At 40.5% G+C, this 11,317-nt stretch overlaps 1 protein-coding gene across 9 annotated transcripts in view; it reads left to right on the forward strand.

Annotated features, from left to right (window-relative positions):
- The window catches only part of LMBRD2 (LMBR1 domain containing 2), a 42,842-nt gene extending 31,531 nt beyond the window's left edge, over nt 1–11,311 (forward strand). For all 9 annotated transcript variants that reach the window (XM_025213539.1, XM_025213545.1, XM_025213538.1 and 6 more), the window contains 5 exons: nt 3,906–4,009; nt 5,573–5,619; nt 7,683–7,785; nt 9,177–9,306; nt 10,495–11,311. In XM_025213539.1, the coding sequence (XP_025069324.1) occupies nt 3,906–4,009; nt 5,573–5,619; nt 7,683–7,785; nt 9,177–9,306; nt 10,495–10,555 (445 nt within the window). In that variant the 3' untranslated portion in view covers nt 10,556–11,311. The remainder of the gene's footprint in view (nt 1–3,905; nt 4,010–5,572; nt 5,620–7,682; nt 7,786–9,176; nt 9,307–10,494) is intronic.
- The last annotated feature ends 6 nt before the right edge of the window (nt 11,312–11,317 follow it).

Raw genomic sequence — 11,317 nt, forward strand, 5'->3', positions numbered from 1 at the left:
CTCCCTCCCCGGCGCCTCCAGAGCCCTAAGACGGCCACCTGCCAGACAGGTGTGGGGGCCCCCAATCTCTGCCCCCCCAACCCTGCTGGGGATCCCCCGCAGGCCAGGAGGTAGGGGGACATCAGCTCCCCCATGGGCTCGGTCTGGGTGGAGGCCTCAGACCAGCCCCGGGTAGGCTTAGGCCCCTGGGCAGAGGTCCTAGCAGCACTCCTCGTCGACACCATTCTATAAGCTGCTGCTTGTAGATCTGTCTGGTGTCTACTCCCTACCCGTTCAGGAGTTTCTCTCCTGGCCCTTTCTGCCCGCCCACCGGCGCGAACGCCTGTGCAAATGCCGGTGCGCGCTCTCAGAGCCCACCCTGTTTGTGCACTCTGTTCGCGCTGCACGGCTCGGGAGCGTGGCTCCCTACCAGCTCAGCTATATGGGACCCGGGGGGCTTCCCCTCCGGATCTGGCTCAGCTGTGCCGGGTCCGTCCGCCCCACTTGCCTTCGGGGGATCAGCTATTGCTGCCCCCGCTGCCGATTCCGCTGCTGCTGCCACCTCCAGTCAGTCAGTTGGTAAAGGGGCACACGTGCGTGCGGGGGACACGTGTGCCTGGCTCCTCTCCTTCCCGCTGCTGGTTCCCGACCAACTTTTGTCATTTAGTTTACTGACAGGTTCCCTGCTAAACCAAGCTGGTATTCTGCCATACTTGCTAGTCTTCCCGCGCATCAGGATGGTTTGTTCCTGCACTCTCATTAAGGCTTCTTTGAAGTACAGCCAGCTCTCCTGGACTCTTCTCTCCCTCAGTCTGGCTTCCCAGGGGATCCTGCCCATGAGTTCCCCGACCGAGCTGAAGTCTGTTTTTCTGAAGTCAAGGGTCCTTCCTCTGTTGCTCTCCATCCTTCCTTTCTTCAGGATCCTGAACTCAGTTATTTCATGGTCGCTGCTGCCCAAGTTGCCATCCACTAGTAAATTCCTCACCAATTCTTCCCTGTTTGAGCAGCAGGTCAAGAAGAGCATGGCCCCTAGTTGACTGCTCCAGCACTTGAACCAGGAAGTTGTCCCCAAAGCTCCCCCAAACCTTCCTGTATTGCCTGTGCACTGCTGTATTGTTCTTCTAGCAGATGTCAGGGTGATTGAAGCCCCCCATAAGAACCAGGGCTTGTGATTGGGAAACTTCCACTAGCTGTTTGAAGAATGCCTCATCCACCTCATTCTCCTGGTCTGGTGGCCTATAGCAGACCCCACCACAACATCACCCTTGTTGTGGTGTAGGTACCCCTACACCACAACAAGGTACCCCTCTAACCTTAACCCAGAAACACTCAACAGGCTTATCTCCAGTTTCATACTGGAGCTCTGAGCAATCATAAGGCTCTTTTACATAAAGTTCAACTCCTCATCTTCTTCCTTGCCAGTCTTTTCTGAACAGTTTGTGGCCATCCATGACAGTGCTCCAGTCATGCGAGCTCCCACCAAGTCTCTGTTATTCTAGTCATGTCATAGTGCCATGACTATACAAGGACTTCCAATTTTTCCTGCTCATTTCTCAAGCTCTGTGCATCTGTGTACAGGCACCTGAGGTAACTAGTTGATTGCCCTGATTTCTCAGGAAGTATGAGAGCACCTCCCCTGTTGCCCACTCCTGCTTGCTCTTCCTTCAGGTCACCCACTTCCCCACTTACCTCAGGGCTTTGGTTTCCATCCTGTGGCAAACCTAGTTTATAACCCTTCTCACTAGGTTAGCAAGGCGGTCTGTGAAGATGCTCTTCCCTCTCTTTGTCAGGTGGATCCCATCTCTTCCTAGCAATCCTTATTTGAAGAACATCCCACAGTCGAAGAAGTCAAATCCCGGCTGGTAACACCACCTGCACAGCCAGGTATTGATCTGCAGGATGCACCTGCTCCTGCCTGGGCCCTTTTCCCTTGACCAGAAGGATTAAAGAGAACACGACCTGAGCCTCCATTCCCTTCACCTGGGTGCCCAGAGCCCCATGGTCACTTTTGATCCACTCAGGGTCTCCCCTGGCAATATTGTTGGTGCCCACATGGATGAGCAGCCCAGGGTATTAGTCAGAAGGCAGGATGAGTGAGTAATCCCTCCATGACATCCTGGATCCAGGCTTTGGGCAAGCAGCAGACTTCCCGAGACAACAGGTCAGGTCGACAGATGGCTCCCTTCGTCCCCCACAAAAGGGAGTCTGCAACCACCACCCAAGCAGGGGCAGGTGCATCCTTGGTTTCTTCTTGGTGATGGTTGTCTCGATCCTTTCCACCTTGGTGAGGTATGGCCTGTCCTCCTCCTCCAATAGAATGTGCTCCTTCCTCTCTGTTGCCAGGGATGCATATCTGTTCTTCAGACTAGAACAGTTTCAGTCCAGATCACAACAATTCACCCAGATTACAACAATTCTTTTAAGTAAAAGAAATCTCTTATTTGTTTAGTCCAGCTGTCTGAAACTTCAAATTAAAAAAAAAATAAAATAAAATATTTTGCAGCATAAATAATAGTGAAATATACTTGAAAGCAAATCAGGTGCAGTGATAAGACCAAAGATCAGCACTTGTCCCCTTGAAAAGAGAACAAAAATGGTTTTAGCTGGGGCAGATCATCAGCTTGGGGACTAAGGTAGCCTGGGGTCTCCATCTGGGCTGGAGCTGCCCCCCTCCCAATGCCAACAATCAGCTGATTGTCAGCATGGGCAGTATGATCTGGCATGAAGCAGCCCCAGGTGTCACATATTCATTTTGGGCTGGTTTTCAACATGCCTTAAGGATATCCTGTATTTGGAACAGGTTTGCTGCTAGTTTCCCATTTTATTGCACTATTAATTGGCTGAATGTATGGCAAGACATTTATTTATGCTCAGATTAACATGTTAATCATGCTATAAATGTAAGGACCTTACTCTGTTTTAAGAGTTTTATATATTGTATTTATTTGAATCTAAGCTGAGGTCTGCCCCCTTCCCCACCCCCAGTCAGCGTGGGTGGGAGGGAAGCCCCTAGTCCTAGCTTTGCATACAAAGTGGGAGGGGAGGAAGCAGGGAGCTGCTGCATCTCTGGCTCTGACCCTGAGCCTGGTTGGGGCTAGAATCACACCCACAGCACCCCATTCCCCCATCTCCAACACCCCCATTTGGTCTCTGCAGCTTCTGACCCCATTCTCCTCCCCTGCCCCCCACCTCCCCACTTCACTGTCAAGTGCAGCTTGGCGCCAGCTTATGCTGGATTCCCTCCTGGGCACAGACCACATGGAAACTCTGTCCCCTACTGTGTGGCCTGGCTCGTGCTACGCTCTGTGACCCAGGAGGGAATAGAGCCTGAGCAGCATCTGACAGTAAAGGGGAGGAGGCAAAGGTTTTGGGGATCAGGGGCAGAAGAGGCAGAGCCTGGGGGTGGGGAAGGAAGCAGAGACTGGGCAGCTGGGGGTGGGAGGGCAGAAAGTCTGTGAGGGAGTGAGTAGTTAGGGGCGGGGGCAGACACGTTTCCCTGCTGTAGTAGTGGGGATGGATGAACTTAAAACAGTTCTCTGGTAATTGGATTACATACCTGGAAAATTAGAACAAATTTATAAATTTTTCGTATACAGAATCTAATTATTGGGGGGGTCATCTGAGATTTGTGTAAATACAGTATAATCCTAGTAAAAGGGAACACTTCTCATATAAACATGCTTTCATTTCAATGCACATTTCTGATTTTAATGTAATTTAGAAGGCTTTTATAGCCTAATGCATGCATTGTTCCTGGAATGGCTAGATGTACCTGTTTTGTGTTTTGAATTCTCACTTTGTGAAAATGTGTAAGTGCTGTAAATGTAGAATTATCTGATCCTCAGTGCATATTGATGATCCAAACTAGAAAGGAAATTGCCAAACCCTGTTCTGAATTAAAAGAGTTATCCTCTTCTTTCTCCCAGTTTAGGAACTCGCTGTCTGAATCTTCTGGGATTCCAGCAGTTCATGGGAGACAGTGAAATGACTTCTGACCTAATTGATGAAGGAAAAGAATTAATCAGAAGAGGTAAGACTGTTATCTTGCTCTGCTTGCCAGAAGTGACAGGAGCACTGTAAGTGTCTAAAATGCAGTTGTATAGCAACATAGCTTATGGCTTTTCCATACTTTGCTCCAAAATCTTAAAATTGTTTATATAACAGGCTAGAACCTTACCTATAGTTATACTGCTTTTCAAATCTGTCTTGTAAGCAGCCTGAAGGGGAGACCTAAAGAAATCTTGGGTTATACAAGAACCAGTGTGTTTGTTTCATTGGTACTGAATTATTGCCCTCCCATAGTGGCCAGCTAGTATGCTTGTAGTATTACGATCTTTCACATGGGATAGTTACCATCTCTATCTTTCAATAAAAACTAAATTTTGCTTTTTCATAGGAGTAAGAAAAATAGCCTAGCTGTCCTCTCCTAATTTTTGACGCTCAAATAAATTTCTCCCTTAACTTTACTTGCAGTTTCAACTGAATATTGTACTTTTTATTTACTGATACTTGGAGCTATGTATCATTATTGAGTATTGCTCGGATAATTATTTCAAACCTGTTTTTTGTTAAGATGAAGTAATTGTTGTGTGGTATCCCTTGAGATCTTCAGTCTTAACTAAATCATAAAAGCAGAACTAATTCAGGTTATGTGAAACATGCTATGGCAATGTGTAGTAATTGTTTTCTAATAACTGAATCAGAGCATACGCTTCTGTGAGCAAGAGCTCACTTCATTAAATGGCATGAAGTGAGCTCTTGCTCATGAAGGATTATGTGTCTCTGATTCAGTTAATCTATAAGGTGTAGCTCTACCCTGCCTTCTGCCCAACTTCTTACTAATATGGCTAATAACCTATTTTTTTCATTAAATACATGATGTAAGGACTCTAGACATCTTAGGTGAAGTTGCTTGTTCTGAATGAAGTCTTCTTTGGAAGAAACATTTTCCTACTCTCTTGTTAAGCAGTTAACCATCATGGGTTTGCAGAAGACCCATTTTGAAAGGATACCAGATTGAAGTTGTATCTTTACATTTTACAAAGCTATCTAGTGGTATCTTCTATTTGGTTTGCTTTTAGGACTGCCACATCTTTGAGACTTATGTATTTTTTAGTTGCTTGTTTGTTTGCTAGCGTTGCAGTTTCTCTATCAGGGATCCTCAGTCTAAACTTCTAAATATTAGGAGTAATACTCCTTTTCCTGTCCAATCTCTTAATACTCAGAATCATGGTCCTTGTTTTCAAATATATTCTATATTATTATACTATTATATTATATACTATATAATACTATTAGTATTATATTATATACTATTATATACTATATTATTATAATATTATTATTATTTGATATGAGCTCCAACTAAGCTTATCGATAGTGGATAAACTGCTGATTTAAAACTTTGTCCCAGGAAAATTATTGAGCAATTATTACTGAAAAGTGTTCTGTTTTCCTTTAATCACTTTAGAAGTGTTAGTAGCATTTTATTCCAATTCCTTAAACATAAAATCTGTGTTGCTTTAATATTCGTATCACTGTTGATATTTATTGCTCTGTGGTTAAATAAAATGTTTTATTTTCTTTTTTCTAGAGAAAAGAAAACGGCAACGGCAAGAAGAAGGAGAAAACAGAAGAAGGGTATGAGATTTTTTTTTGAAAGTATTGTACTCTTTTTTTGTAATGTATTAGAAGTTTCCACTAGAACAGCTTTCTATAAGTAGGGAATAGGCAAGCTTTTTTTGGCAAATATTTTTTTTAATCAAAAACCATAGTTTGGGGATAACCAAACCCATGAATAAATTCAATCCAAATTTCCAGATTTAACTTTTGGTTTGTAAAAGACTTTACAGGACTAGATTATTAAAGAAGAACTGGTCATATAGTTGGTTTCTTTCTCCTTTTTAGGCAACTCAGCTAGGATATGGGAATTTCCCTCATCTGACTGATGGGTTTTAAACCTGCCTTAATTACCTTCCAAGAAATGCCCCAGCAATCATGGTAGAGCATGTTTTGGAGTGGTTTGCTCTTACCATTTTAAATGGATCCAATTTGTTTAAAAAAAAAAACAAACTAACAAAACCTTAAATGTTTATTAGTAGATGGATTTCAAGTATGAGGCACTTAAGTCATGCTTGCTGTTCTTCTCCACCCTCATTCCCCCTCTCCAGTGACTCAGTATTCAGTTCAGACATTTGTGCCAGGAGAGGAGTCTTTCTTACAGGACCAACAGCTGTACAGTCAAGACCTTTTATGGAAAATAACTGGCTCTTTACAGCCTGCCCCCTTCCCAGACATGGGCCCTTATGTGCTGCCTGGTTGGAGAGTTGGCCTATGGAGCTCCCCAGCCATGGAGCTGGAATGTATGGACACTCCAGCTCCTGGGCAATTCTTCTACCAGTAAGAATTTCTTACTGGTAGAAATATGAATGTCTGTCACTTGGTCCTCATCAATCTTCATGACTTGCTTTTTATTTATTTTCCTAAAGAAATTGATGGAATGTTTTGCAGCTTGTGTATGTCCTTGAATGCATAATGCAGTTTTACAAGGAGTCAAAGCTGCAGGACCAGGCAACAATATATAGATATAACATACTTGAGTGGGTGTTGCAGTGCATCTGGTTTATTGCAAGTCTGCATTGACTTAATTTTAAAGGTTATTTTCTACATGCATATCCTACACTTTACAGATACAAAAATAATTGGTCATAACCAATTTCATCCTTTCCAAGCTATTCTCAACAGTCCTGAGATTGTAATCGGCCACAAAAATCTTGTGTAACCTAGAACAGAAGATAGTGGTCATAAATTGGTATAATGACTTTGCTGGAGCTAGGCCAGTTGTTTTTCCACTGATAAATTGTGTGTTTTTCACAAGAATTCTTTCCCACAGATTCTAATGGGAATTTTATTTGGCTCAGAAAAGTAACAAGTGGCTCTGGCTTCCCTTATATCTAGGGAGTAGAAATTTGACTGTACATCACAATACATAGTGCCACAATGGAATGCACCAGTGTTACTGTATAGTTTACTATCAGCCATAATTTTAATATGCTAGCCTGAGCTGTGGATATAGTATCCTACCAGCAGATGGAGACCAACCAAAAGCTAATCTCTTTCCTCATCTCTGTAGCGTGTACAAGTGATGCTGTAACTGACAGTCCAGAAATTATGTGAGAGGCAGAGATTTCTTAAGGTGATATTTTTATTGTACCAACTGGGTACTTGGGCTAGAGTTATTCAAGCTTTTGAATGCAAGACATTCTTCATCAGGTCTGACCAGAACAAGCCAAGCACAGCATTATCAGCTATACCGTGGATACCAATCAAAGAAGTCCTTGCCTCATCTTTGTAGAGCGCAGTGGTTTAGTGCACTGTGACTGATTAGTCAATATGTAGTTAACATACACAATGGTTCTTACTTCAGAAAAAGACCACTTTTGAAGCACACTTTTAGTGAAACATTTTTCAAATCAAGAGTTTTATCTTGATTTAATATTTCTGATGCAGCAAGGCACAGAATCTCACACGATGAATGTGTAATATGTTTTTATAGTTATTGGTCCTAATATCTCACACTGGAAGGTGAATAACCGAAATGTATAGATCTAGAGAGTCGATTCATTCCAGGTAATGATTTAAGGTGACTATTTATGTGTGATAATTCATGTGGTTCAAATTAGTGTATTTTCTCTCTTTGTCAGGAATGGAAAGAACGATATGGAAATAGAGAAGATTCTACCAGAAACAGAAATGTTCACACAGATCAAAAAGAATCTAGTTTCTCAGAGCCCAGCACAAATAGACGTAAGTCATGTACATTTATAAACAAAAAACCCCAAAACGCCTTTCACTGGCACAGTACCACCTGGATAAATAACAGTTCGTTTGATGCTTGCTGTCTAGTTGCTATGGTGGATTAGACAAAGGGCCCTTCTGTTTACTATGGGAACAGTAGTAAGTCTTCAGGACATGGCAGTCTGACCCTCCTTTCTGGCCTGTGGGGGATGTTCTGAGACTTTTAGATTGTTCTTGGACTCTGGGATTTGTAGCCCTTGAACCTATATCAGCAGCTTCAACCTAAAAATGAAGGTTGTTGACTGTTCTGGGGATTTTGAAATATATAGAATTTAACGTTTTAAAACCTCTGGTCATCCTTGTTGCAAAGGTAGTCTTCCAAACAAGCTGTCACAGCAATTCAGTTTAATGCGTATTTAGCATGTCGAGTAAACAAACTAATGTATACATTTCTAGTTTTCATAATCTGTAGGAATCTAGTGTACGTTAAATCCTCTTGTTTGTTTCTTAGGTGAAAACAGTAAGATGTTGGTCAGACTCTTAAAGTAGGCAATATGTTTTTAACATTTGAATTTTTGTATGTTTTTCATATTTTCCCAATAGTTCTCAAAAGCAGGACATGAATGGTCTTGTACAGATGCACAAGTCTGGAAAATGCAACTGAACATCAGTTAACTGATACAACTGATTAGGCCTGAAATGTCCAATTAAGAAAGTATATTTCACCTATAATTTACTTGTGACTGTTCCATGGTACACATGTTAAAATAGAAGTGTTACAGGTTATATGTTGTATGACTGAATATCCAACATGATTTCAGTCTTACACAAACTGTATGGAGCCTTGCAAGTTATGACAAAAGCTACACCAGCAGCTTTGATTAAGACATGTATGATTAAATTGTATTGTTTTCATTCACTGGTACCTTTTCTTAACAAACAAACAAATAAATGATTGTTTTTGCATGCATAGACACCCATCCTTTGTTCAGAGGTACACGTTTTTTATTTGGTTTGTTTTTAAGAAACACTAGTTTCTAACATACTGTTTAGTTACTCTTCCTATTTTTCAAGGAGAATGTATTTTCCAATGGTGAGAGTTCCTGTTATAGTTCATCTCTTCATGGAAATAATCCCACTGAAAAGAGTCTGTGGTAAAATTTGGTGGAAATGGAGACTTGCCCTTTTTGAAAAATTTCAGGGGTTCTCAAGTAGTAGTTGGAAATCTGAGCATCCAGTTATGATTGGCATCAGAAATTGAATGTAGTCAAAATTAGGGGGTTTTCTTTGGGTGACATCAGGAGAAAAGCACAATTATGTTTGGTTTTAAATTATGTTTTATTCAGTAATTTTACAGATTTTACAAACAAATGTTGTTTTTTTGTTTTTTAAACATCCAGCACTGTCTAAATACACCAGGTCAAATGGCAAGACTGAGAGAGATAGAATAGAACTTCTCCAAGATGCAGAACCTTTGGATTTTAATGCAGATACTATTACTGATGATCCTCTTGAATCAGACTCAGGAAGGTAAGGAAATTTAATATCTTGTCTAAGGCACCTGCCACACATTGCATATATTATGCAGTTAGCTAGTTAATTGCACAATAAATTTAGACTGGCCACAAGTGCAAAGTAATTATCACACCATAAAATATCCATCCAACTATAAAAAGGGTCAACCGGCTATAAAGTTAGTGCTTGAAAATGTATAACAACTTTATAGCTGGTCTCTATCCAGCTTTAATTTGAATGTATGGCAGGGCCCTATGTAAAATATTTGTACTTTTCCAAAAATCTTTGCCCCATGCGGCCGTTCAGGTTCTTGGTTAGCATTTGTAGTTCTTAAGATCACTAGGGCAGTGTTTGAAATCTGAAACTTAATGCTGCTGGTTTCCCCCTCAATCTCCCAAATGTGTAATGGGTCTAATTAATTTATTTCAGTTAATAATTTTGACATGCATGTCTTCATACTGAGTTTACATCTGAGAAATATTTCCCATAGAGACAGGTGAAGGAGCCAAAGAGTGTGAAATCCTATAATATACACTGTCACTTGCACTTAATGATTGGTTAGTTCTTAGCTCTTTAGTAACGCTTCAAATTATTCCTCACCTACTACTCTTGTACTGAAGCAAAGAACAGTCATTAAGTGTTTCAGAAAATATAAGAAAAAGTAATATACTGTATCTATATATTTTTCTTTGCTTAGTCGCACTGAATTTATATGAGCCAACAGTTGCACTTTTGGTATGATCCTGCCACTATTGTGAAGTCAATGCAAAGTTCTCATTAATTTCATTAGGGTCAGGATTTCATGCATGATTTATATACCTGTACATTTGTATTACCTGTTTGCACTTCGGAGTCGAACAAAATTATATTATCATGTTGCTCTAAATACAGCAAGATTAAACAATTTGAGTTTCAGATAGCTAATTTCTATACATAGTATTCAGTGGTTTACTGGCATGTCAAATACTGTAATTAAAGTCTGTTTTATCCACTATATATAAGGTCTTTTAAATATAAAGTTGAGTCCTTCAAGGTAAAAAATTATCATCTAAAACTTGTTCTGTTGTGAAAAATATTTTCTATTTCAAGACAGAGGCAAAATAAACTTCTGTTTCCACCCCCCTCTCCTCCACAGGAGACCTGGGGGCTTTTTTTCCATCTCTGTGACTTTTTATACATAGTCTCTTAATGCTTGTCTTTCAGGTATCAGCCTGGTGGAAGGTATTTGTCAATGTCACGAAGTAGAATATTTGATGACGTCTAAATCCAACAGTGCTTCAGAAAACTTATTGGAAATATGTCTCTCATTCATTATTTGAAAAATACTGTAATTGTAACATATCTCTGAACCAAAAATGCCCTCTCCTTTCAAAAAATAAAAAAGGAAGAATGAAGGAACAAACAAACATTTTAAAATCCACCTTGACTAACTTTACCAGTCTACAATGAACAAGAATATGTTTCTCCTGTTAACAGGTATTACACATCTGTGTGCTAGGTTGTTTTTCTCCCCTGTCATGACTAGGATGACAGAAATCAATTTCCCTTAAGTGATAGAATAGACCACATTTTATATGTACAGATAGGGCTCAATTTACATTTTTATCTCAAATTTTACTGCTGATTTTTCCTTTCTTGAAATAAGGAATTGATAAGATACTCTGAGAGAAATCTAATGCATCCTAAGTGCAGTTATATCAATTACTGTAGTAAATACTAGCAGCTTTCTGTTAGAACTTTAAGCTTCATCCAAGGTCCACTGAAATCAATGAGAAGTCCGCTATTGACTTCAGTGTCCTTTGAATTAGGCCTTTTATGAGTACGAGAGATTGAACGGTAATTTTGTACAAAACACAGTGGCATAAGATGTGAAGGGGCTTGCACATCAGTCATAGAACTTAGACATTTTTTTTCCTCTTTCAACACTACCTGCAGATGGCATCGGCGTATGTAAATAATTCAGATTCAATATAGACAGGTACTTTCATTATCACTGTCATATAAGCATGTGTGCAATAGCAGGAAT

This window comes from Alligator sinensis, unplaced genomic scaffold (genome assembly GCF_000455745.1).
Source record: "Alligator sinensis unplaced genomic scaffold, ASM45574v1 scaffold175_1, whole genome shotgun sequence".
Taxonomy (NCBI): Eukaryota; Metazoa; Chordata; order Crocodylia; family Alligatoridae; genus Alligator; species Alligator sinensis.